Source organism: Tinamus guttatus, unplaced genomic scaffold, assembly GCF_059628265.1.
Source record: "Tinamus guttatus ecotype Peru unplaced genomic scaffold, ASM5962826v1 Tinamus_guttatus_pri_ptg000098l, whole genome shotgun sequence".
Lineage (NCBI taxonomy): Eukaryota > Metazoa > Chordata > Aves > Tinamiformes > Tinamidae > Tinamus > Tinamus guttatus.
This window is the reverse complement of record NW_028288632.1, coordinates 487527-514936: the sequence shown is the minus strand read 5'-3', so window position 1 is coordinate 514936 and position 27410 is coordinate 487527. Positions and strand designations below refer to the sequence as shown.

Below are 27410 nucleotides of genomic sequence, written 5' to 3'. Positions count from 1 at the left end.
ACTGCTAAGCAGAAATAATGCTAAATGGTACAGTAGTACCTGCAACACTTCTGGTTCTTACTCCATCTTTTGATTCAGGACAATTTTGCATTTGAACATATTAAAACTCATTGGATTTTAAGTCTTAGCACTTTTGTCACAAGATTGCTCCTGCTTCTTCGCTGATCTTTAGTGTATCTGCTTGTATGACTCCTTTTACTCTTCTCCAGTTTGTTGAAAATTTACAACTGAATTATTGTCAAGTCTGAAGTTCACATTTTATAGTCAGCATCTTTGTTAAAAAAAAAAATAAAAGCAAATACAGTGTTGCAAATCATGTCAAATCCACTGAATAAATAATGGCGGTTCTGTTTTTAGAGTAACGCGTCACAAAAGTTAACAGCTGCCTCTGTTTTAGGGTGTCACTTAAGACATCTTCTGTTTAATTATTCTACCTCATCCTAGCCACTAAGATTATTTTGAAGGCATGTTTTGATTTTCATAGCTTGACAGAATAACCATCACATATGCTTCGATCAGTAAAGACTCCAACTCCACTTACAAAGCCTTACCTTAATCATAGAGTCCCTGTGTTTGCACCAAACACTTGTTCACTTCGTTTTGCTCAGCTGGGTTGAAGTGAGATGGATAAGGTATAAATGGAAGCAGAGAAAGAGGACAGAATGGGAGGGCACAGAGCAAGCCCAAGCAGAAACATCAAGTGGTTTGGGATGTTAAAAATAAAACCAGTGCATGTGACCATGTAGGTCAGCTTACAGAGCAGCCTCTTCCACTGTATTTATTAACACTGTAACTACTGGAGTGACACTTAACAGAGAATACCCAGAGAAAAAAGTAACCGTGTGGTCTGTCCTGGGTACTTAGAGGTGCAGATCATGTTTTCCAGAGCTCTGCAGGTTTTCTGTCACTCTCTGAGGAAGATTTGGTTCCCAGTGCTTTACGGCTTGTCCCTTTATTTGTGTCTGTGTTGGTTTGTGATTTCTGCTATTCCAGTTGTCGCTATGTCCCCTATTCCTATAGTAATGAACTGCAGCTGCAGATGCAAAAGCAATGATATGTGTCTGATCCACAGCAGACAGGGGCCTGGGAGAGGGGTGGTATGGGGAGAGAGACAGCTGAAATGACCCAGCATTGGCCTGATGGGGTCCAGGCCTTCAACAAGGGGACTCTGTAACTCAGGCCACTTCACTGCACAGCAAAAGGGTCCAGTCAAAAAGTGGGAGAAAGTCTTAGGGGTGCATTTTGCAGTGCCTCCCTCCCCAGCCAAACTTGGCAGTAACAGCCAAGGTAAGTAACCTTATTTAAAGGTTAACATGGATCTATCACAAAATTTCAGATACATATATGGTGAATGGGCACAGAAGGGTGCTCTGCAATGTCGGTGACATTCAGGTAGTGCCTGAGATGGACTCTCACCGTAGGACACCCCGTGTGTCCTTTGCCTTGGCAGCCAGATCTCCGTGAGCACAGGAAAGGCCACTGCTTCTAAGCAGTCCTGCGCAATGTTCGCTGTTGTCTGTCCATGAGCCCCCAGAGCAGAGCGGCAGTGGAGCACCCCTTGTTTCCTTCCTTATGCAGTGCGGACATGTTGCTGCCTCTCCCTAGTGGGTGGTTGTCCAAACTGCATTTGGTGGCAGGCAGCTCGGTGACCCTGCTGTGATATGTGTCTCCTTTTCTTCACCTCATAAAGACAGAGCACCTTTTCCCTGCAGCGGCAGCAGCTCAGAGACCCGAACTCACACCAAGGTTTCTGCAAGCCCCCAGGGACTCGCATGGTTTCAAACAGTGCAGGCAACCGTGTTTTCATTTTTTTTTATGTTGAACAAAATGTCAGCAGGTGACAACCAAGAGCTGCTGGTGCCCGCTGTAATTTTGTAGTGCTAAATATGGTAAACAGCCTGGTTCCATGGCCTTTTTTAGCAAGGCCTGTATTATCATGATACCATTTTTTATCACCCCATTCCACTAGGGAAAATGGGGGCCAGCAGTCACATGTCTAAACCTGTATTTCACCCAATCACAACATTATCACCGATCTGTTCACCCCTTTCACCTCTACTCCCCAAACTTGAGCTCAGGGTCGTTCTTCAACCTTGACTCCCTGGAACGTTTTTAATGCTGTCATTAGCTTTTCAGACTGTATTTAAATACATATTACTTTTATATGAATCACAGTACTTCCCAAAATCCGGTTCTTTTGGCTAAGAGCAAACTTCCTCCAGCTGAATTAACTGGAAAGACTGCAAATATTTAGTGCTTCAGAACCAGCTGTTGTCAGAAACAAAGCTACCTTCTATCTCAATTTTGTGGGCACCTGGGGTCAGCCTGCATTTAGCTCTCCATGTTCCTGGGAAGTCTGAACTTTCGTGGCACTTGTTACTGCTTCTGTGTGCTGCTGGGCTCCCTGGCCCAGAGTGTTACCCCCACTCTGGGCCAGGGAGCCTGACCTGTGCACGGCCCATTTACCTGCTTGGCCTCACGTAACACAAGCTGGTGTGTTTCGCAAGACTGCGGGTGAGGGCTGTACTGCCAACAGACATCATTCGTGGTAGTGTTTTAGAATATGGTATCACAAAACATGCTGCATTAGTGCAGCTCACACTTGAAAATAAGCGCATGAAGTGGAGAAAGAGCAGAAGAGCAGAGGCGACAGGGAGCAGGAACTGATCCCTTTCCCTGCAATGAACCCTTGCGTTGACTCAGCTGTGTCTGGAACCACGCTCTCAGCAAAAGCAGGAGCACTAGCAGATCTCTTCCGCCACTGCTACCTGTGCTGGCTTCATTTGACGTAGCTCTCTGAGCGACAAATGTTTGTCCATGCTGCCTGCTGCATATTTACTGGTAGGGTGCAAGAAATGGGAATTTTTGGAAGAAACATGTAACACCTTTCATTTCTGTGGTGTGTGTGCTTTGGGAGAACGCCGTTACCAGTCTGCTTTGTTCTTTTGTCAGTTTTGTGTGTAGAATCACTATGCTGTATAGAAGTCCTATATTTTATTTTCATGTGTGGGTATGTATGTAGTGTGCACAGATACTGTGCTCTGCTAGCAGTCACTGTGGCTTCTTGTGAGACGGTAACAACTGCTGTATTTATTACTGTCACTCGGCTGTGGTTCACCGTGCCTGGGTGCTGTGCCACGGCTTCACCGTGAGAGCTAATGCATTTGCGTGAGCCTGCCGAGAGCCCGGGGACACTTCTCCCTTTTACACCGACTCACGGCTGCCTTTTACGAAGCGTCCTTACGCCGCTAGCTGAGGACTCAGGTAGGCCAAGGCCACCCCGTCGCCTCGCTCCGCCGTCGCGGTAACGGCCGCGCGGCCCCCCCGGCCCAGTGGCGGCACCTCCCCCGCGCCCGCGCCACGGCCTCTCGGCGCCGCCGCATTACGACTCCCGGCATGCGCCACGAGGGAGCGGCGCGCCCTCCCTGCGGCTGCACCAAAGGCGGGGGCACGCGATCCATGCCGGGAGCTGTAGTCTTCCTGGGTGCGCCGCCCCCGGCCTACGGGAGGCGCTGCTGCCGCGCGAGGGTTCGCCGGAAGGGCTCTGCATCCCAGAGGGCTTTGCGGCACAGCCGGAAGCGACGCGCGTGGCTGGGCGCATGCGCGCCGGCCTCCAGCGCCAGCTCGGGCGGTAGGGAGGGAGGGAGCGGCGCTCGCACGCCCGGGCCCGAGGGCAGAGGAGCGGCGCGGAGCGAGCGCGGGGCGCGCCGGGCAGGGCCGCGCCGCCGCCAGCAGGTACGAGCGCCGGGCGCGCCGCGCCGGGCCGGCAGCGGGGAGCCGCAGCCGGGCGGTGCGCGGGGCCTGGCATGGCCGGGCGCGCGGCAGGAAGGACGGGGCCCGCGGGCGGGGGCGGGGCTGGAGGCGGTGGTGCGAGCGGCGCCGCGCGTAGCGGCCGGGGCGCGGGGGCCACTCGTGGCTTGAGGCGCGGCGAGGCCCGTACTCCGCCCGCGGCCCTCGGGGTGCTCGGGAGGGCTGCGGAAGTGACCCCCGTGGGGAGCGCGGTGTGGGGCGCCCCCCGTGCTCGCGGCGCCGGCGAGCGCCTCTCTGGCGGCCCGGCGGGCGCGGAGGGGCCGTGCGGAGGAAGGAAGGAAACAAAGAAACTTTCCCCGTGCGTCTGCTCAGCTCGCCCGTTTTGTTTGCCCTAGCGATCCCAGTCGCTCTGCTGAGAGCTATTGCTTCTCACAAGCATCATCTTGCGTCTTAGATTATTCCAGACCGGTTGCAATGTTATCTTTCTTTGCCCATCGATCTGTGCTGCAAGGTTTGGGCTTTATCTGTGAGCATGAGGACTTCCCATTGCTGTGTCTCTGAGGATCTTATAAGCAGCAAAAATCCACCCCATTCATAATCTTTCAAATTAGTATATTTTTTGCAATGATAGTTTTAAACTTTGCCTCTTGAGGGCGTTTAACTAGTGCAGAAACTCCAAAGCTGCAAAGGTTTATCATGAGCTGTGAAAGTACTGGACTGTTGTTTCTGCTGAATTCCCGAGAGATGCTGACTGATTGTGCTTCATAGTCTTGTTAACCGTTTTTATTCAAACTACTGCTTCTCTTGAGTTTTTTGTCCCATGATGCATCTGCTGTTCTGACTGCTTATTGTCAGTAAGAGACTTATACAGTCTATATATGCTTATGGGCTATGTAGAGGTGAGATTGTAACCTCATCCTTGAAAGCTAGATGTTCTAAAGCTATTTTTTATACTCCTGAACATTATGGCGAGGAATAGTGTGAATCAAGCTCATCTTAGGTGTATTTGTAGATATGTTTGTTACAGATTTATTGCGTTGCCCTCCCCACCCTCCTCCCCCCGCTTCACTTGCATTGATATATGAGCTAGCAAATTCAAAGCAAGTTTTTATCTACCTGAACTACAGTTGTGCCTGTTAATTGCTCTTTAGACGTACCCACGGGCACTGTGAAAATGAAGTGCAGCTTGAGGCTTGAGATAACACGTAAGGAAGAAGTCCTTCTCAAAATTGTTTTTCACATAGATGGATGTAGGACTGAGGAGTATGGTTTTTTTCTGTTCTTTGAGACTTTTGTATTATTTAGCAGTATCTTTATTGTATCCCATCTCTAACTTCAGCACTGTACAAGGATGTTTCTTCTTTGCCATCAGTGTACCACCCATCAGTGCTTTCTGATGTTAAACTGTGTGGGTGTATTCAGGGCTGACTTGACTATGTGGTCCTGTATATTTAGCTCAGTGCTAGATATGGAAGAAGTCCCAGTTCATTCTGGTTTGAGGAGGGGGTTTGAAGGTCCATTTCAGCAGCACTGCCCAAAGACACTGATGAAACAAAAGATATTGCAGACCTCTGATTTCGTAGCAATTTATGAAAGATTCTTTATCAGAACTTTTAAGCATAAATGTGTATGTAAACAAATTGTTTAATAGTTGCATTCCAACTTCCTTGTTTTGGTGCAGTGCTTTTTTCTTTTTTTTTCCGCCTTTTTTTTTTTTCTTCCTCACTGAATTTGCTAAAATGAACAGAATTGTGTCTTTTATTTTGGACTATCCTTCTCTATCTGGCAGCCTTTTCTGCTTTTATATCTTCTGTTTTGTTTGTCTCTTCATGAGACTCAGGCATTTTTCTGTAGTGTTTTTCAAGTCTTGGAGAGGCAAAGAGGAGCTTAGTGTATCCTTAAGAACAAAGAAGGAAAATGCATCTCTAATGGCAGCATTGCTGGGTTGCAACATACGACTTTGTGGCAAGGGATGTGAAGTTAATGGAGCCAAAATGTGCCCTCCAGTAAAATGGAGATAGAGTCTGTGTGAAAAAGCATAGAATAGAGGTGTTAAAATAGATGATGTGATCTAGGGATTCTAGTTTAAGCTAGAAATGTGAGGAAATAAGTGGCAGCACGTAGGTGAGTCTAATACTTCAAAAGGCAAAAGCGAGTAGGGGTGTTGGAAGTCTAATACGCTGTGATCAAGTGAAGAAAACAATTAAGAAAAATAAAAGACATTAGAGGAAATGCTCAACTGCTGGGATTTTGTGAGAGGTTGAAATGAAGGTTTTGGGATGAAGTAATGAGCAACAAGTTAGAAGGACCAGACCACTTTTGTTTTCAGAGAACAAATTTGAAAGCTGAACTGATAATGGAAGCATTTAGCCACATATTAAGAGATTAAAGAATAACAGAAGCCCTTGTTTAAAAAAATAATGAAAAAAATCCTGATATAAATTTCAGAGATAAATGGCACTGATTTATGGAAAGCCTTCATTTTCTCAACTCTGAAGAAAACAACAACAACAAAAAAACCAAACACTTCTCTATTGCAGCCTTCCAACTCTGTCAACAAAGTATTGTATTTGCAAAACTGAATGTGGAGTTTTCAGGATACAACATGCTGGCAGAACTTTTTTTTCAAGAGGCTGGAGAAACTCTGGAAAAACAGCATGGAATGTGGAGTGAAAATCTGCTAAATAAACAGCTTCAATCAAAATCTTCAGAAAGGACAACTGGAAATCATGCTGCATGTTATGCTACCTCCTTAATGTCCTGCAATGCATTAAACTTTGTGTAGCTGTGATAACTCATTATGAAAAAAATGCAACAGAAAGGCAGGAAATAAACACTATATTTTTTTTACCAGAATTGATTTAGAAAGCATGCTAGTAGTAAGAAAGTTTGGAGGAAAAAGTCACTGGAAGTATTAGTGTACTGGGTGTAACATGCTTACTTCTGTTTATTCATTTGTGTAATACAGGAATTAAATTTATTATGAATTTAAAGTGAATGCTTTTTAAAAGCCTAATGAATGCTGAGTGTCATGAGGTGACAAAAGCTGAAAACATTAGAAGTGAAAGAAATAGGATTACATTTCTCTGTGTGTGTAGATATCTATATAAAATATACACTGACTTTTGAGAGTATATGCTAAGAGTATATGCTAAGAGTTAAGATTTAGCTTGCTAAAAGTTTACTTATGATTGTGTCATTCTGCAGTGGTTAATTTCACTTCTATTTTTTGATAGTTCAGACCACTTGTCAGGTTCTGCAGGCGTATTTATATGTTTTCTGAGAATCTAATTGGAGTTTGTCACACAAATATATATATACTTCTTTTTTACAACATGGGTGTAAAGTTTAGATTATAAATGAGCGATAGGCTGATTTTTAGAATTAAGCAACCTGTAATTATATGTTATGATCTCCAAAAAACCATTGTAAGCCTAGAAAATCTGGTGCTAAGGTTACACTTGCAACATGCCTGTTGCTATACCAAGACGCGACTTTGGCAGACAGACAGTCTGAGCTATCTGATGGTAATTTGGTGTTGATGATTAAATTCTTATAATTTCTGCTGGTCTAAGAAAGGATAAAACTGTTTTGTAAAAGATGCAAGAACCTTTTGTAACTTCCATGCGATCACTTGTTTAGCTACCTAAAGTTATGTTGTGTTTATGTTTCCACTATTGTGAGAAACAGCACAGAAGTAAAGGAGAGTCTTTCTGAATGTGGTGTTTGTTGGATTTGAGTGATACTGGAGGTAGGAGCGATGCTAGGTGTGGATGAGACAAGGGAAGTAAAGTGAGCATCATGGAGAGCTTTAAAACTCTCAGAGTTAAAGTCAGAGTTTTGGTTTAATGCTTGGTATGGCTGATATATCAATCTTCTGCAACTCTGTTGTTGATGTACAAAAGTAGTATGCTTTCTGTAGAATTTTGACTTTCTGTTGTTTTATGTTTTTATTATTGCTCCCCAATTACCTGGAAGAGTTTTGGCACATTCTGCATCTTTCTTAATTTTGATTTGCTGCAACCAGTGTTTTGGTTGAGTGCAAATTTGTCATCCAGGAAGGCATGGGATATATTTGGTTCCAGTATCCACTGACATTTGCAATTCTGAATAAAAGTTTTTTGAAATTACAGAACTAACTTTATTAATGAATTAGCTTATTTTTAACATATTGTGTGTTTAGAAAGAATCTCATTTTCATTATTAAATGCTTAAAGATCCTCTGATGTTCTCTTGCAAAGAAAGTTTTAGTTCATGTTAGGCTATTAGAAATGTTAGAATGATACTTTAGCCGTGACTATTCAGTGATGTATATGGCCGTTTTTCAAACAGTCCTCCTCTTAAATATTATCTTACAGAAAATATATTGTGTTTCAACTAGTTCTGTAAGGCTTCATACGATGTGCTGCATTCTTAATTAAAATCAGAATAAATCTCTGTTTTAAAATGAAAGGAAATTACATTTTAGTTTGGCACACAGAAATAATTGCTTCTCTTGTTTTATACAAATTAATGTACTTTTGTGTGTGTGTGTGTGTGTGATATAATAGTATATGGTCGGCAATTGTCCATTGCCAGCTGCTTTGTTTTGATTCACGGGATCTTTTTGCTTTCAGGAAGATTATGGCATATGGGGTTGTAGTAGTCTGTTCAAGTGCAGAAAAAATAATTTCATGATTGTGAGCATGATAAGGGAATAGTGTGTTTCTGACTTAGAGACAGGCTCAGTTAATACGTTGTCTTTGAAACTTGTTTTTTTTTTTTTTTTCCCTCTTAAATTAAAAAGAAAATCTGGGGCTTTGAAAACTGTATTTGCTACCTTCTTAAGTGAGGGGGAAAAAGGCCATTAAAATGAAACTCAAAACATCTCAGAGAACTTGGTGATGGTAAATATATAGTGAGATACTAGATATACTGAGTTAATCTTTTATTGATTCTTTTTTCTTTAATAAAACTTTTCCAATAAACCCTTGAAAATTCATTACTTAATTGTCTAAGCAGTGTGTGTGGGAGTATTCTCAAATGAAACTTTATCCTTAAACTTTTACAGATACACTTAGGTGACCAGTTATATGATTCTTGGGACATTTACAACTGATTTGGCTTGCCTGCTGTGCTGCTGTTTAAGGCAACTACTTTTTAGTGTCTTAAAGGCAGTTCAGGGATTTGGCGTGATGGTTTTGGTCTGACTTTGACTAAAGAAGAAACTGTTCCTTGTAAGCAGAGAAAGTCTTTCTGAGTATCACCTGGTAGTGTACTCAACTGATTTCTCGGGATTAGTCAGTCGGCAGTTTTGCAAAAATACTTTTTTTTTTTAATACCAAATTTTCTGTAATGCAATACTTTTTTCCCCCTTCTTTCTGTGGAAGAGCAGGAGATCATATTATTGAAAGGAGACATCCCTGTTGGCTGGAACTGAGAGCAAGGTTCCTTAGCATTGTTTTCATTTCTCCTTTTTTTTTTTTTTCCTGTTTTGTTTTGTTTGTGTCTGAGCATGTCTTTCATATTAGAAAAAGTTAACACTAAGCTTTCCAATTTATCTGTATTTTCAAGCCCTATATTGTGCAAAATAATACATCTTTTCAGGCTGTATATTATCACCAGCTTTAAATTGTCCTCAGTTTGGGCAGGCTGCAGTCCAACTTGTCAAATGCTCAAAGAAGTAGAGCACTCCGAGTTTGTAAGATTAACTTGCCTTATGATTTCAAAAGTTCATAAATCTGCCAGAACAGAAACATTTGTGAATTAATACTACTGGGCATGGAAAGGAGAAAAAAAAAAAGTGCTTCTAGAGAAAAGTAGGCTTGTAGGATAGATGAATGAACAGCAATTCCATAAAGATCTTGCTACTCCTCTTTTTTTCAGAAAAGATTGCTAAGAAGCTCAACTCTTTCAAGGCTGTATATTCTGTCCATGTTTAGCTGATAAGATTATGTTAAATTTGAAATCATTTTTGGCTTCTTGGATGACAGAAGGTGTTTATTCTGTTCCATCTCCATCATTCTTCTGTGGTACTGTTGTCATAACTATCATAAAGAGAATGTTATTGTTGTTATTCTATGTAGATTGAAACTTGCCGTTCTTTCCAGTGTGTAGCACTGGTGTCTGCCCTTGCTGCTTCCCAAAGCCACAGAAAATGAAATTCACATAATTCTTTAGTGCTACATTTTGGAATAACATCAGGAAAACATACTTTTAGTGCTATTGTTAGTATTTTACAGTGCTTGAGACAAATATTTTGCAGTTCAGTTTTTATAGGTAGAGAAGATTAAGCTGAAGTGATAGCAATTGGCTGTATGCTGCTTGAGCAATACCTTTTGGTAACTTAGGTAAGCATACTTTCTTAAGACTCTTTCACAGCTTGTGATGTGTAGTAGTCTTTGAAAACAGCAAAAAATAACCCTGTCCTCAAGTAATAATGGTGCTTCTGCTGATGAGCACTCCGGCCTGATTCCTGCTGAACTCCCATTGACCTCAGGGATCCATTATGCTTTGTCCAATATTTTTGCAAAAGAAGCAGACTCAGTGTCACTAAAATGTTTGGCTTGATGAGTCAGGTTTTCAGTGAACAGGAGGTGACAATGAAGAGATTCATCAGTTTGCTGATTTTATGCATTTTCTTTTTACTCAGATTTACATTGTAAAAAGTGTAGAGACTTAGTGGATATTTTCTGGTCCCTCTGGATGATGGAAAATACTGTTAGAGATTTTCTGGGGAAATAGAGTTAATGTCTAGATAATATTTTTGTCAGTGTACAATGTGTATTCATCAGTATTATTATCAAGACCTTTAGTTGTCTGTCACTTCCAAGAAAGTTGAGAGTCTGCTGCCACAAGGTATAAAAACCATTAGCATCCTGAACTGTTACCTTTGGTCAGAGTAATAAAGGATCAAGTGCAGTTTTCAGAGTACAGTTATTTAAATTGGGGCAGGTTTTTCAGTCTTATTAAGAGCATCAGAAGATGGCATAGCCTGTTGCTGGAGACCAATGAATTGGTAGAATATCTGTCTGTGCTGTAGGGGTTTGACATGATGCTGAGAACCAGGATATAAGGAAGCTTTAATTCTCCAGAGGGTCTAAAGTTCTAAGGCAGAGTCAAGCTATAAAGAAAGATCTCTAGAGTTAAAGGTTTTGTAGCATGGTTGAAACATTTCTTATTTTTCTTATCTTTCTTTCATATTCTTATTATTCAAGAAATTCAAATTATTCAAGAAAAAAATGAGCTGCTTTTCATACCTTTTGGAGAGCTGTTTTTATAGTGTCATTTCCGGTACAGGTTGCTCTTTCAGGATTGAGAGTGTCTATTCTGTCTTTCACTGTCTCTTTAGAGGCAGTCTGAAGAAGAGAGTGAGCACTGGGACAGTAAAATAGACCTCACAACCAGACCTTCAGTGAATCCTTTCTTTCTAACAGCTGTTACTTACGAACCGTAGACGCGTAGTGTCTTAGAATATGGATCTTCAAGGTAGCTTCTTTTGATAATGAACTTAAAATGTTTCTCTTCAGTATTTTTGTCCACCTTCCTTTTCAAGTCTTTCTTTTCCAGTTTGAATTAGAAGATAGAATTCCTTGTACAGTTTTACAGCTGCAATACGTTGTTTTCTATTTCCACTCCTAATTTCAAAGAAGAAAATGTGTGGACTCTTACTATCTTTGGTATCAGCAGTATGTTTAGTAGTCTTATTTTCAGTCATCTTTTTGGGTTGGAAATGCTATTTTGTAATTCTCGATTTTGAGGCCTGTATTTTTACGTCTGTATACTTCTGATTTGTATAATGAACGAGAGTATTAGTCACATGCCATTTCTTCTAGCAAAGTCCTTAAACTTTAAAGGTAGTGATCCCTGACTTAAGAAGTCAGAGTTCATTTTTATCCTGATCTAAATGATAGCTTGGAAAGGTAGGGCATTAAGGTAAGTGACTCTGCATTTCACACTGTCTCTGATTTTTTTTTTTTTTTTTTTTAACTTGGGAATCAAGCAATACACACTGAGCACTTCAGATGTGCAGTGCTTTTCTTATTTTTCAAAAAATCTGAGCATAGACCATCTTCAGTTTTGGATAGGGGACCTGTCTTAGTTAAAACTTGGGGGATCTTCACTGCTTCAGTAAATGTAGACAATCAAGAATGGATGCTGTTTTTCAGTTTAATAAGTATTTTATTTCAGGATTACCAGATTGAGGGAGAGAGTGTCATATGAGGTTTGGGTTGTGCTGCATAAAAAGAGTATACCGTGAAAATTTATTAGATCACCTGAGATTTTTAACTAGAGAAGAGACTATCCAAAAAGCTGAAAATATTATGTTATCTTTAGGAAAGAAAAGATTGGTAGAACATTTCAGCGACAACCACCATAGATTTTTACCAGAAGTGGCATGATTTTCAGGGGAAAAAAAAAATCTGGGGCTTGGTATTTGCTCTGGAAATGATTGTGGGTGAATTCAAGGTGATTGTTACCAGATAAGCCACAATAAATTGGCATAAGGTAAGTGGAAGGGCAGTTTGAAGTTGTTATGCCCCTTTGATTTGTTCTAGGGAAAAAACTACATCCTGAAAAGCAGGAAAAAAAGATTTATGCAAAGCAATTATGAATACCAAATCAACTAACGTAAGATTATTTTATTCTCAATGATAAAGAAATAATTTGTGTTGTCACACTGAATAGCTCTAGTGATGTTATTGGTAGATGTGGGCTAGATAAAATATGGTCATGTGTGGTCATAGAATTCCTTACCATCAAAGAAGCAGTAAGAAAGGTGCTGTTTTAGATTTGATTTGGGGAGGTACTGAGGATATTACGAAAGCTGCTTTTAAGAAATAATTTGAGATTATACGGTTTAGGTCAGGGGTCCTCAAAACTTTTTAAACAGGGGGCTGGTTCACTGTCCCTCAGACACTTGTCTGGGGCCGGACTATAGCTTGGAAAAAAATGAACGAATTCCTATGCACACTGCACATATTTTATTTGTAGTAGTGCACAAAAACAGGAAAAAGAATGTGATATTTAAAATGAAGAACAATTGTAATCAACAAAAACCAATAATATTTCAATGTGAACTATGGGCCTGCTTTTGGCTGATAAGATGGTCAATGTTAGGTTCCATGTTTGTCACTGCTAGTCGTAGCAAGTGATGCAAGTGTTCATCAGTCTGGATCTGATTGGAGGTTTCAGGTGTTTCATTTGGGAAAAAGTCTGCTCACAGACATAGGTGCTGCCGAAGATGCTTGCAATTTCGAGTGCATGGTTCCTGAGATTATGATATGTCTCTGAGGGGAGAGGTGCATAGAAATTAGTAAGGCTGCTTGATTTGAATGCATCTTCCAGCGAGTCACAAGTCTGTAGCTTGGCCAATTCCATTTGGTAAATCGGATCAACAGTTTCAATGTCAACAGAAAATGGGTTCCGGAAAAGCTGTATGTCCTGTTCATGGAGATGAAGCTCTTTAAATCTAATTTGAAACTCCTTTTGCAACATTTCTAGTACATCTATACATGTTTTGTTTGGGAATGCAACTGCTGGTTTTTCTGCAGACAGGTTTTTGAGTTGTGGGGAGATGGCAGTTTTCCTCCTTTACTTGGTTAATGAGCAGGTCTAATTGGACTTGAAATGCTTTCACATGCGAATACATATCACAGATGAGCTTCCCCTTTCCTTGAAGCTTGACGTTGAAATTGTTGAGTAGCTCTGTTACATCTGTCAGAAGCACAAGGTGCCATTTCCATTCTGCATCTTTGAGCTCTGGTACTTCTTTGTTTTTAGAAAGCATAAAATCATAAACCTGTGGAAGTAAGTCATAAAATCATTTCAAAACTTTCCCTTGACTCAGCCAACAGTCTTCTGTGTGGTACAGAATGTCTTCATAGGCAACATTTAGCTCAGACAGAAATTCCTGAAACTGTCTGTGGTTTAGTGCATGAGCTCTAATGAAGTTAACACAAGAAACTACAATTTTCACGACAGAGTCCAGCTTCAGTGATTTACAACACAGTGCTTGTTGGTGGATGATGCAGTGTATGGCTATTGGATGTGAATGGTTGCGTTTGTCCATCTCGTTGTTAGTGCGTGCAACCACTCCTTTCATGGACCCCATCATGCTAGGAGCACCATCAGTTGTCACACTGAATAGTTTACCCCAGTCCAGCTCCAAATCATTCATAGTTTGGCAAACTTTCTCATAGATATCCTCTCCTGTAGTTGTTCCTTTGATGCTTTTCAGTGCAGCAAGCTCCTCTGTGACTTCGAAAGAATCATTTGTCCCACGAATGAAAATTAGAAGTTGTGCAGAATCACAAACATCCTTGCTTTCGTCGAGTGCCAATGAGAAATAGCAAAGTTTTTGTGAGGAGTTTTGCAACTGCAGATTCAATTTTTCCCCCATTTCTTCAATCCTTCGTCCTCACTGTACTAAATAAATGCGCCTACTCTGGACACATCTCTTTGGCAACAGAAAGAAGGCATTCTTTAACAAATTCTCCCTCTATGAATGCTCTGCAAGTGCACGCTATGAGCTTGGCAACTTGATAGCTTGCTGGAAGTGATGATATATTGAGCTGCTTTTGCTTCACAGAAGTATTTTGCTGAGTTGTCAATCCATGTTTCAGTCTTAATATTTTTTCTCACTTGTCCGACCAAAGAATCTTATTTATGTTGAGTTTTGTAGTGTCGACGCAAATTGTGTTCCTTGAACACAGACACTGAATTCTGGCATATCAGACAAACAGCTCTTTCTTTGTACTCCGTGAAAAAATAACCAGAAGTCCACTTTTCTTGGTATACCCTGCACTCGGAGTCAATTTTTTTTTTTTTTTTGACATGATGGTGCGCGCGCTTCCCACTGGTGCTGGCTTGCTTGTCCTGCCTGGGAGCTGGAGGGAGGGAGGGAGGGAGGGAGAGACGGGGGAGCCGCCCACCTCGCTGATGCCGCCGCCCCCCTCCTCAGCCTGGCTGCGCAGTCCGGAAAGGGTCGCCAGAAGGGACCGAAGGAGCTTTGCCAGGCCGGGGCTCTGGCGATTCGCCCGAGTTGGCTGGACCTCGCAGTCCAGAGGCTGCCGACTGAGCTTGCCCGGCAGAGGAGATGCCCGCGCCTCTCGCCTGCCGCGCATGGCAGAGGAGGAGCAGGAGGAGGAGGAGGCGGACGGGGCGGCGGCGGCGCGGTTTGTAGCCGAGAGGCGCCCCCTGGGGAGGCAGGTCGAGGACGAGGCGCTGGTTTCAGCCCAGTCCCGGCGGGTGCTTGCGGGTTGTGGAGGCCGGCGCGCGGATTAAGTGGCAGGAGGTCGTCTGCGGCTGCTTGGTTTTCCCCCCAACCCCCGGCAGGGGGCGGTTCTGTAAATACCGGCGGGCCGGGTTGAGGACCCTGGGGGGCCATATCCGGCCCGCGGGCCGTAGTTTGAGGACCCCTGGTTTAGAGAGAAAGATGTATAAAATGGATATGTGTTGATTTTATTTACTTCCAGTGATAGACTATTATGAAGTATTTTTTGAAGTCTTTATTAGTGGGATTAATTAACTATTTGAATAGTGAAAGAAGCTAAATTTTTCAACTGTTAATAGAAACAACTTCATCTCTGCAGCTGTTTGGTGGTAGGAATTTCTAGGAAGGCCTTGCTCTGGGTAAAACACAGTAGGCTGTCTCCAAGGGTTTTTGTGTATACAGACTGATTGCAAAATAGACGAGACGGTTAATCAGCAGAGTGAGCTGTCTTGAAGGTCAGAAATAAGCATGCCAAAAGTTGCACCTAAAGCTTGTAAAGTGTCTAACACCAAATAAAGATAAATCTTATATTATAAAAATACAGCTGCCAAAGTGACTACCATTTAATATCAGCTTTATTCAACTGCTGAGCAACCTTATAAACTTCATTTGCCTGATTTAAAGAAAGCTTACAAAAAGAAAACGTTTTCCTGTTAGACATACATTTTTACCTCAGTTTCTGTTTGAACTCTGTCTGGAGTTCACTTTTCTTACCTCTAGAATATATTCAGTATTTATTTTAGAAAGTTTTTACTGATAAAATCCAGGGCTTTTCCAAATAGTTCTTTCTTCTAATATCCAGGTTATAGTCATTTATAAACTAAAATGGAAAGAAAATGTTAGGTCCAAGCATTAACTTCAAGTATATTGCAAGAAACATGAAAAATTAAAGCTCAGGCACCTAAATACATAGAGAAAATATTTTTTAGGTTATGTAGGAAAATTCTGGAGCTTCCAGAGGATTTTTTTGTAGAATTTTTATTTAAAAAGAAAGCTTTTTAGGAAGAGCCTTTTGAACATAATTAGGTGTGAAATTACTTACCTATATGCTCACCTGATTGTGCTGTACTCGGTGCAATATGCAACTGAGCTTAAATGTGATAGTTTTTTGAGCCTTAACGGTTTTAAAACATGTTCTGGTGGCCAAGTTTTAACTTGAGATGAAACCTGAAATATGTCTACATTGTTTTTTGGTATCAGCAAATTACAAAGAGGCTCTAATGAGAAACACGTTTCAGTATCCTTTTTTTCTAATCCCTTAAAACTCTTTGCTCATTCAAAGAAGAGGTCAGTATAGACTTGATTACATTTGGTATGCTTTGAGATGAAAATCCTAGCTGTTCATAGCCTGTTGCTCTGTTTTAAAGTAAAAAGTGCCCAGGGGATCTCACCTGGTGATTCTGTCCTTATGGAATTTGATGCAGGTAGCATATATTTGAAAGATGTTTTCAAAGGCCCTGTAGTTTTATATATAGCAAAATATCCTAAAAATAGCATAATATCCTAAATTTTGTATTATAGAGCTGCAGATACGGCAATACTAAAATACATATCTGTATGAAGATGCATGATAATAGTGAGCCATTTCGGAAATCTGTTCCTAACCTTTTTTGAAAAGTGATGTAGGAATACAAGCAGTAGCAGAGTGTAGCACTGGCGGTAGAAACTTGATTTGCAGCTTATCATGGGGATGAATAAATGGACTAAAGACTATGAATGAACTAAAATGAAGTAAAACCACATCACTTCTGAGTGAAGACAGGAATGCTTAATTAGTTTGTTTAGTTTTCCTTGTGGTATTTATTAGTGTAACTTTCTTTTTGACTGGGTCTATTTCTACTATAGGATCCTCTACCATATACATCTCAGTTCTTTCTGAAAAAAAATTATGTAACTTATTCATACCTTGCCGCCACAAAAAATAAGTTTGGTGTTCTAACATGAGAAGCTGACTCTCTGAAGTGACAGTTCAGCTCTCTAAAGTTCTACTTTATACCTTCTAAGTTGCTAGAAATTAGGTGGTAGGATGTAAAAGGACAGTGACTGGAGGTGCATGCCTACCAGGGATTAAGAGACGCAAACACAACATAAAATGATGCGTTGCTGAGTGATTGTATTTTGACATTTTCTCTTTTTAATTGCACTTTAAAGGAATCATGACGACCTCAGGAAAAGAGAACTTCCGCTTGAAGAGCTACAAGAACAAATCTCTAAACCCCGACGAAATGCGTCGCAGGCGGGAGGAAGAGGGTCTTCAGCTGCGGAAGCAGAAGAGAGAGGAACAGGTATTATAATACAGCTGTGATAACTGCAGTTAGTCCTCAAATGGGATTCATCTTGCAAAAATATATCTTTAGCTCTTTTTCTGACTCTCAGAAAAGCTCATTCTTAATTGTTTGTGCCCTGCCTAATTCATGCGCAGTCAGGAAGAGAAGTCATTTGCAGTTTTTACTGTCTCTTCTGCAGATGGTACAAACTTACTGAGTGCCTCTCATTCACTCAAGTGTAAGATTAGCTGGAGCAGCTTGACAGTGAAGATAACTAGAACTAAATTGGCTAACCTTGCCTTGATGGTGATTGAACCTCTTCCATTCTGTTGAATTGTGATGGCTTTAATCTCTTTTTAGAGAGTAAAAAGCTAAGATGGAACAATAGGAAACTTTGCAGCTGGAGTAGGAGGAAGAAGGGGTCTAACCAAGTCCTTATAGGTTGTAGGAAATATTTCCTTGAGGGAAGAAATAGATTGCTGACCTGATTATTCGCAGCTTTCTTTCTCAGAGTTCCACTTCATTTATGAATTCACAGAAGTTTATGCTCTGTCTACCTATAGGCCCATATATCCACAGGGCTAATACTTTGAATAGTGGATTTAATATACATTGCATGGCATGATGATTGAGAAAAAGTAGTTGGAAACAAAGCCTCCCTTGGCTATTCTTGTCTTAGTGGTAGCTAATACTCCAAATTGCAAAATGACAAGTGCCAGAGTTAAATGGAGAAACAGCAACAATGATAAGAGGTGATGAAAACCATCTTCTGATTAAGAAGAGGTGGATTTGGGGAGTCGTTCCATCTGTTCTTAGTTCTGTTCATAGGAAACCTTACAGGTTTCATTCAAATCAGAGTAAAGTTACGGTGAATGTTTTTCACCTATGTTCTGGTTTCTGAATTTCAAGCAAAGATAGTAGGGTTTCAATTTAGAATGGTAGGTTAAGTCTTCAGTGAAATTTATTATGTCATTCACAGTGTCAGTGCCAGATGCTTTGAAGAAAAATCTGTAGTCTGGGGAGAGTTTCAAGAGTGCTTTACAGCACATCTTATTGATTTTGATCAGGTACAGCAGGTGGTATTCTTAGATCACTGATACCATAGAACATCACTGATGTTATCTGTAAAGCTGCTATTAAATTAGAAAAACTATGGGTCACTTTAGAAATCTCTTATTTTTGCCTCTGACCTCTCCAGGACTTGATTAACCCAAGTTGCATAAATAAAGAAGTAATAGTATTTCCTCTTCTTAAAGAAAATTGTTAATCCTATCTGGACTAACAATGGAACAGAAGTGGCACTGGCTGCAATTACTTTCTTTTGCTCTTTTACCACAGCAGCCATTTCAGACCGAACGTGTCTGCAGGTATTTCCCTTTTATGTGTTTGGTTATTGGGGTGGCCAGTGTTTGACTTAGTGGTCGACTGCTGTCGAGAATGCCACTTTCGCCATTTCAGCTGCAGGTTAGAACTCTGTGAAAAAAAAAAAATTGCTCTTTGACTGAGTTGTTTTCATTTGCAACTTTCTGTTCTGATTATTTTACATATATAGTGCGTTTTGTTGTCCTAAAATTGTTTTTTCCTTTTCAGCCTACCCCCTTAAAAAAAAAAAAAAAAAAAAAAAACCTACATGCAGCCCACCTGTCCCCCACCACCCACCAAAATCTCAATATTTTCACATAATTTGAAAACTGTAAATTTTGACCTGGATTGTGTCCTAGTATAATGTTTATGCAGTTTGGTGGTCACATTGTACGATACCTCTTAGAGACAGCTGGTCTGTATCTGGTCTCTATCTTGTCTGTGCACTGTAAGGCTACAAATCTGGCATGACACATTGCTGGAACTTTGTTGCCTGAACTCGTCCAGGAACAGCTTGAGAAGCATCCCCAAACCAACTTCATTACTGACGCTTCTTGAGCGAGAGAGCTTGGTTGATGGGAAAGAGTAGCAACTGTAGCCTCTCTAGCTCTTCCCAAAAGACATCTCAAAATGGCCACCTCCTTTGCTTGAGCAGCAACCAGATTCCCCTCATTCCAATATCATTTCCACAGTCCTAAGTGATCGTTCTCTAAAGAAGTCTGTTCCCTGCAGTATCTTAGTGACCACAATTGCAGCAGCTGTTTCACAGAAATCTGTTATGCATAGCATTTTTTCAGGTGTTTGAACCTCATCATCCTCTTCTGGTCTTTGTGAAAGAGGACAAGAAAGCAATCCTCTAGAAGGTGGAGGTGAAGCGGTACAGTGAAGAAGTAAAAGGAGTTATCAGTGAGGATTTTTCAGAAATTTGGGGAAACTGTTCTTTTCTGTTGTGTCTGTTTAATTGATTTACGAGTCCTAAGGAAACCCAGTGCCAACATACTTCTTCCTTTAGATGATAACTATATGTCATTTTTATTGCAGCCTAACATGACATGTTGTGTATATATAGACTGTCAGTTTGGAACCGCTTTTATTATTTTTTTCTCTTTAGTTGTTTAAACGCCGAAATGTTGCAACAGCGGAGGAAGAAGCAGAGGAGGAAGTAATGTCAGATGGTGGCTTCCATGAGGCTCAGATGAACAATATGGAGATGACTTCTGTAAGTGTTGAAAGATGTGTTTTTTTTTTTTTTTAAACTGAGCACCCCTATCATGCAGCAGCTTTAAGAGGAATGCCATTCCAGAAGAATGTGGAAAATAACATTCAAAGAGCTTATGGAGAGCCCTTAAATACCGTTATCAGCAGTAGTGACATGAAACAGATTACATGAGAGAGAAATGTTAGGAACAGACTGGTTGCTCAAGGAGTGTATATCCTTTCAAGAAAACTAAGTTACTAAGTTAAAATATCATTTTTACAATCACCCTGATTACTTCTTGGTCTGATATTGACTGTCCTAGATGATTTTTTTTCTTTTTTTTCTAAAGCTTGTAGTGCTTGAAAAATGCAAATGCAGAGTATGCGGTGTGCTTTTGCATTTTGCAAAGTAAAAAGGGGCTGGATCGAAATCTCTGTTATGTAACTTTTAAATGGTACAATTTTAAAGTAGAATGTTGGAAACATAGCTAGAGCTGCTTAGCTATCTGCATGTGTCTTTGAACTGTATTCCAAACTGGAACTTCATGCTACAGAAAAAAACTTATGTTAGTAGAAGTTAGGTTTTTTTTCTGCCTTTTCTCTTTTCTTTACCACAGTCTTATCCCTGGAAAGAAAAACGGTAGGGGATTCAAAAGAGGATGAAAAAAATGCAGTCCTCAACGAGTCCTAATGAGTCTCTGTTAATCTTCACTCTTGCATCTATTTTCAGAATATTTAAATGATGTTGTAACAGAAATGAGGCTGGTTTTAGTTTGGTCTGTTGGTGATTAGACTAGCCTTGAAAATTACTGAGACACAGAACTGTGATAGATCCATAATGGAACATATTGTTTTACTCTTCAAACTAGTGTTTCAACATCAGACAATTCAAAAATACCTGCTAATAGTAAAAGGAAGGAGGCCTATGTATTTGGGATACGTACTAGCATTATATGAACTTCTATTTTTAATAGCATTAATTTCAGGGTCTTAACAGTTGGACCTGAAAGTTTTAGGAAATATTGCATTTTTTCGTTCCCTCCTAGCTGCAAAACTCTTTATGTTCTTTTGCTGGGATCACAAATACAGACTAAGATCAAGTATTTTTGCTACTGTAACTTTCTCTTGGTTTTGAATCAGAAAATCATGCAGTGAAAGAAAAATATCCAGCTGTCTTTGTGCTTCTCTTTCCGTGGATATACACGTGATAAACAAAATGTCATGCCTGGCATAAGAAAGGTTACTGATTTAACTTAGCCTTGTTGGTGGGAATACAATCAGTGTCTTGGAAAACTTAATGCTGTGGTATATTTGTGATGTCTGTTATGAGGTTTATCAGGCCTTCTAAAAATGAGAGTTCCTGTGCATTTTGGTGTTATAGAATGACTCAAAAAGTACATGTTGCAAAAAATCTAAATAATGGCATAGCCAGAAATGTTCTTGCATAACAGCAATTGTTATTTTAATATTATCTTTTGTTAAAACTGACATTTATATAGTTGCTTTTTGGAGGAGAGAGAAGAAAAGGGAGAGAATTTGGAACTATTTGAAATTGCTTATTCTTCCCCTTCCCCCTCCTCCCTTCCACCTCACACCCAACAAAAATTAAAAAAAAAAAAAAAAAATTAGCGTGGATCCAGTAAAATTTCCAGCAAGGAAAAGACTTCCTCTCTTCCAGAGAAGAAAGATTTCACCTAATAATGTGTAATGCTTATATGTCTTCCATTGCATGGTTATTTTATCATTATTGCCGAGACTATTTTTTCTCAATAAGAGAGAAACTTTTTATTGTAACTTAGCATATTTCGTAACCTTGTCCCATTAATCCAAAATTTTCTTGTCCCCCTTTCCCTCTCTTTGTTTCTCTGTCTTGCCTACACAAATCCTAGAGTGCTGTCATCACCTCTGATATGATCGAGATGATTTTTTCCAATAGCCCAGAACAGCAGCTTTCAGCCACCCAGAAATTTCGAAAGCTTCTCTCCAAAGGTAAGTGCTGAAACTACTTGGAGAAAAATGTAGAAGGGCTCTGTCTTATGCTTTGATTTTGCTAGGAGTGAAGACCCTGCAAAGAAATTGAAGCATCTAACTTTGTGTTTTATTTTGAATAGAACCAAATCCCCCAATAGACGAAGTCATAAGCACACCAGGGGTTGTGGCCAGGTTTGTGGAGTTCCTCAAACGAAAAGAAAACTGTACATTACAGGTATACAAATATAAATCTATTTATCTTTCTATATTGTAAGGAAAATTGATGATGCAATTTAGGTAGAAAGTATCAGTTTTTGCTAAGTTGTACTCCCCCTGTTTTTCTTATCAACATTAACAAAACTATTTTATTTTCAGGATTTCTAGCAGTTCCATTTCTAGGCCTCTGATGGGAATAGGAGAGAGAATGATGAGTTATATTGTGTAACGGAGTCTTTAAACCTTCTCATGTGACAAAATGTTTGAAATGTGGGCTTCAAGATGTAAGGTGTTAAACTAAAATGTACTGTTTGTCTTTTTTGTAACAAATGAAGACAGCTGTAAATCTTTGGAGTTAAGACAAATTACAAACTTAAAATCTAAAAAGTTTAGAGTTGTAACTTGGGTAATACCTGTAATGGTAAAGGTAGAAACTGTGAAACTTTTTTTTGCTTGTATTTTAAAACTTCATTGTGTTTGCTACAATGGTGGTTAATTTGTGTTTGTTTTGACTTCTTGGAACTAATCAGATGATTTCTAGCTCTTGCTTTTTCTGGTCAATAATCTTTTTTCTGGACTAGTAGAAAATGCTGAATTGGAAGGAAATTTTGTAATGATAGAAGAATGTCAAGAGCTGACAACTTTTGTAGTACAATATGTAAGTTAGAATCAATGCTCTATCAAAAATGCACAAGGCCTAGAGTTTTAGTGCTTTATAAAGTCCAACTTTTGATGGGTGGAGCTAATGCAAGTGTGTTTTTTTTTTCCCCTTGTGTTATAGAGGAAAAATGCATCATTTATAGGAATTAGTTTTCAACTGAGACCAGCAGAATTTCAAAGGTCTTTAAGTAACTATTGAGAAACCTATGGTATGTAACTAGGAGGAGGAGCCACTCCATGGAACGTTAAACAACCTGTTTATCAGAAAAGTTGAATCCCTTTATAAACTTGTCCTAAATAATTTGTAAGGAAGCAGTGAAAGTATAAACCAGGCTACATTGTTATTGATAGTCCATTCCAAATTGTTAATTTTCTTTATTGTGCTAACTTGCCCTTGATAGTCCGTTCCCACTAAATAACTTTCATCTTATCAAGTATGTGTCCTGGTTTGGCACTTCAGGTAGAGCTTTTTGCTGTGATCAGAGTGAGGAGCTTCTCTTAGCCTCACCGTACCCTTCTCTGGGGGTGAGGTGGGAGTGGGCCTTGTTTCCAAGGGTGCTCTTCACCACATGCATGCAGACTTTGGGCCTTCCATCCAGATCTTTCCTGGGAGCAAGAGGAGGGGATTTTCAATTCATTTGAAGGATTTTTTCTGTCCACATACGCCAGCTGCAGTACGAGGAGTTGAATGTGGAAATTCGCCTGTGTTAGTGACAGTGAAACTTTGTGACTTTATTCTCCATACTCCTTCTGTGTTATCGATGGAATTCCTAGTAAAAAATGGACTTTTGGCTAACCAACCATTCTGTAACTTTTTTCCATCTGAGATTTAAATGGTGCTCTAATGAGGGCATCATCTGATTTCCTGGGGGTCTAGTTAGACACTGGAAAGAGCTCAGTTTAATGAAACTTTTTCAGCAAAAAGGTAGAAAGGGCTCGTGATTAGCTCATACCAGAACTAAATTCATAGAAAGTTAAAATATCAAGTATGGATTTTGATAAGGGGAAGTACCCAGGCAACTTGATCTTAAATTTGATTTATCTATGTGTATATAGGTTCTTTTTTTTTTTTTTTTCTCCCTTTCTTTCCATTATGGGTATATGACTGGAGAGACTGTGAAAGTCTGTGTTCTGAATAGTTCACTGTACTGGCACCCACTAGGAAACTAAAATTAAGCTCTAAAATACAAGCAAGCGGCTGGAAGATGGCTAGTAAACCTGTTAATACTGTGTCAGGAAGCTAGATACTAATGTCAGAGAAAGTAAAATTACAGGTTCAGAGAAAGTAAAATTACAGGAAGGTGAGTATGTTGCAAGTTGGTCTTAACCCATGCCTTTGAACTCTTTGCTTCTAGTTCTTTAGTTTTTCAATTTAACATTGTGATTTTTTTGTCTTTATTTCAGCCCATGCCTTCTCCTATATTAAATCAATTAATTTTGGAAACCTTTATGCTAAGCATGTCCTACAAGAAGATGATTTTTCTTTTCGTTGTATCAGGCGGGTACACAGCTAAATATTGCTGTCATTAGTCTTCATGAGTATTTTTGCAGATTTTGATTTCATGTTATTGAGAATTCCAATTGTATGTTCCTGGCTCTTAGTTTGCAGATTTGTCTGCAATAATTAGCTATATGATGGTTTCCCTCCAGCAATTCTTTCTGGTTTTAAAAAACTTTTAGTTTTCCCTCAATTTTGGTATGGCACAAAATGTTTCCAATAAAGTTTCTTCTGTATTTTCCAGTTTGAAGCTGCTTGGGTGCTGACAAACATTGCCTCGGGAAATTCCCTTCAGACTCGTATAGTGATCCAAGCAGGAGCTGTCCCCATCTTCATAGAGCTTCTCAGTTCAGAGTTTGAAGATGTACAGGAACAGGTAAAGATTAAGAATATTCTGGTTTTGGTTCTTTACAGAAATTAACAAGATCTCTCTGTAAGAAAGTCCCATGCCTTTAGAGAGAATGTAGTGTTTAGCAGTTTTGCACAATAGTTTTTTTCATACCTAGTATATATGAAGATGTCTGAGCAGTTATTGCAATGTGATTTTTTTTTTTCCTGGAAATCAGGTATTAACTACTGCCATGGTTAAATACATCACCATGTGGTAATATATTTCAGTCTGTTCAGGATTAATATTCTGCTTAATGAGGAATTAAAAATACTTAAAAATAAAAAAAAGACTTTAGAAAATGAAAGTTTTTGCATGTTTCTCCTGAAGATGAAGTGTGAGTACATTATACTTTGCTGTCTGAAAATGGAGGAAAAAGAGGCAAAAGTGAGATCAAGTTTTCTATATGTATAACTGCTGAATGTTTCAGGAAATAAAAAAAATCTTGAGAGATCATGGTTACAATGAAAGAATCAAGATCTGATCTTTGTGTGTAAATGTCACTTAGGTGCCTTCCTTACGAATTAGGTTAAGACATGAAGAGACTGTAGTGCAAAGCACAAACCAAACATCTGACTGAGCAGTTTCTGCATGAGATACCTAAGTTTTGTTTGTACTAGATAGAAATATGTCTAATATCACTTTGAAGACTTCAGGTGATGAAATACTGATTGTGTTGGCCCACAGATTTTTCAGTAATTTGTAACTCCAGCTTGAAAATAATGTATCTTCTCTAAAGAAATTTGAGTGGTTTTAGGTTTCAGGCATTAGCTTTAGTTTGTTTACCCACTCACTTAGCAGGCTCTCTGTCTTTTCCTATAGTTACTTACAGGCCACAGTGTAAGTATTTTCCTGATGAAATAAGTTCTGAATTCTCATTATAAAGGTATTTCTTGACCTCTTATTTTTTGTGACCCTTTTCTGACCATTTCTCTGTTTTTAATATCTTTTTGTGCTGATTAAGTCATAAATGTTGGATAATCCAGTAGCATCTCTCAGATGTGCACATTTTTATTTCTACTTGATGCATCCGTACATAAATATCCAAGGACTCTGCCTCAGAAGCAGGCTGTGAGCTCAGGCTAAGCTGGTTATCCAATATGATCCATTATTCTTTTCAGAGTCACAGACTTCCAGGATTCAGTTCTCCTTCCTGTAAATGTGACCTCTATTCTGTTTTCCTGGATGTCTGATCTTGCATTTGGCTGTACTGGTGCATGATCGGAAGAGCCCAGCTCATAAGCAGTTTGGATCACTCTATATAATTCACCTTTCTCTCTTATAGCTGGCTCAGGAAGGGCCACCTGTGCTAATATTTTTCACAGAAGAAACACTGTGGTGCCTTTTTTTTTTTTTTCCCCTCCTTTCCCTTGCTTATAGCTTTCTAGTTCCTCGGTTTTTGGATCTTTCAATTTTCAATTGCCTGGGCTTTCTAAGAGAAACTGGATTCAGGTGTTTCAGAAAATTTTGTTAAAGGAAATATTTTTTTCAATATTTCAGAAAATAATATTTTTTGAAGTATTTTATCATTTTTTAGTACTTTCTTTGTGGAAATTAGTTTCCTTTTGTTGTGGAAACTAGAAATTTGACATGGAACTTGCCAAAAGCATAAAAAGGCAGAAATCGTCTTGTGATGCTTACAAAAGATGTTTTGCTACTGCAAAGCATTATACACAGCTTTTCGTGATAGGTTTTGGTGCTGCAGGTAGAAAGGTAGGAAGGTTTAAAGGTTGTAGCCCAGCTGACAGCTGACTTCGGAGTTGCTGTAGGTCAACCTGAAGAAAGCTCTGTTTTTCTTTTTTTCTTTCTTTTTTTTTATCCTGATTGTTTTTTAAAAAAAATCTATTTAATATCTACTAAAAAAAATGTAAAAGAACACAAAGATTTTGGCTGTCTTCTGTTTTATGAAGTAGGATTGAATACACGGTATAGTATTTTTCCAGAAGGATTTCATCTCATTCAATACTTGTACATTTTGTTGCTGTAGAAGGAAATCAGTAGGTAGTAAAGGAGGAGTTCATTTGTTGTGTTATGAACCTGTTTGTTAAATATGGAATGTGGCATAGTGAGTGAGAGAGAAAAAGTAAGAGTTTTTTATGGCTAAGGTAATTGCAGATTTCCAAGTTAAATATATCTACCATGTGATATTTGATGATGAACATTTTGCTTATACCAGCTTACAGTAAGTGGATATTAGCTCAATGTGATGCTTGTGAGTTCGTTTTTAAGTTTCAACATAAAAATTAGTGTTTTATTGTGTAGCTGTTGCAGCTCAGCGCTTCTACTATTGACTTCAACAATTAGATCTGTGTTTTGAGCAGATCATATTCTGGGCAATTCAAGCTGTATTTCCTAAATTTGATGTTATATGGCTGTATTGGCTATAATTTCCTCCTTTCCCCCCCCCCAAGTTTTCTCGTGGCAAAATAATTATTCTTCCTTTTCTTTCACAATAGTACTGTGAAGATTATTACTTACAAGCAACTCTTGCTACATTTATAACATAGTAAGTCAGGAAAAATACAGAAAATAGTGTGTTCAGGGCAAGCAGGTTATAAGCTAGTTCTAGAACTATGTAGTGAAGAATGAAGAAAAATACTGAAGTCTGTGTTTAGTAAACCATCTGGGTCTTAAGTGAGTTACTAATTCTGTAGAAACTGTAAGTAGCAGTATCATTTTGAATCATAGTATAAAATGAAGAAACTTCATACTTAATCTTGTCTTATTTTAACCTCTTGACTAATCATTGTCACTATTTTTGTCTTCTACAGACTTTTACCACCACTGAATTTGTCTTTTCATTTCAAACTTTTTATAGCAGTGGCTCAGGAACAGAAAAACATTTCT

The 27410-nt window shown here is 39.4% G+C and overlaps 1 protein-coding gene and 1 long non-coding RNA gene across 2 annotated transcripts in view; one reads left to right on the top strand and one right to left on the bottom strand.

Annotated features, from left to right (window-relative positions):
- The window catches only part of LOC148595429 (uncharacterized), a 194442-nt gene that overhangs the window by 40581 nt on the left and 126451 nt on the right, over positions 1-27410 (bottom strand). The window lies entirely within an intron of this gene.
- KPNA1 (karyopherin subunit alpha 1) overlaps positions 3628-27410 on the top strand; it is a 46535-nt gene continuing 22752 nt past the window's right edge. The window contains exons 1-6 of the mRNA XM_088520780.1: positions 3628-3735; positions 17156-17289; positions 19745-19852; positions 21720-21819; positions 21942-22036; positions 24420-24551. Of these exons, the coding sequence (XP_088376906.1) occupies positions 17161-17289; positions 19745-19852; positions 21720-21819; positions 21942-22036; positions 24420-24551 (564 nt within the window). The 5' untranslated portion in view covers positions 3628-3735; positions 17156-17160. The remainder of the gene's footprint in view (positions 3736-17155; positions 17290-19744; positions 19853-21719; positions 21820-21941; positions 22037-24419; positions 24552-27410) is intronic.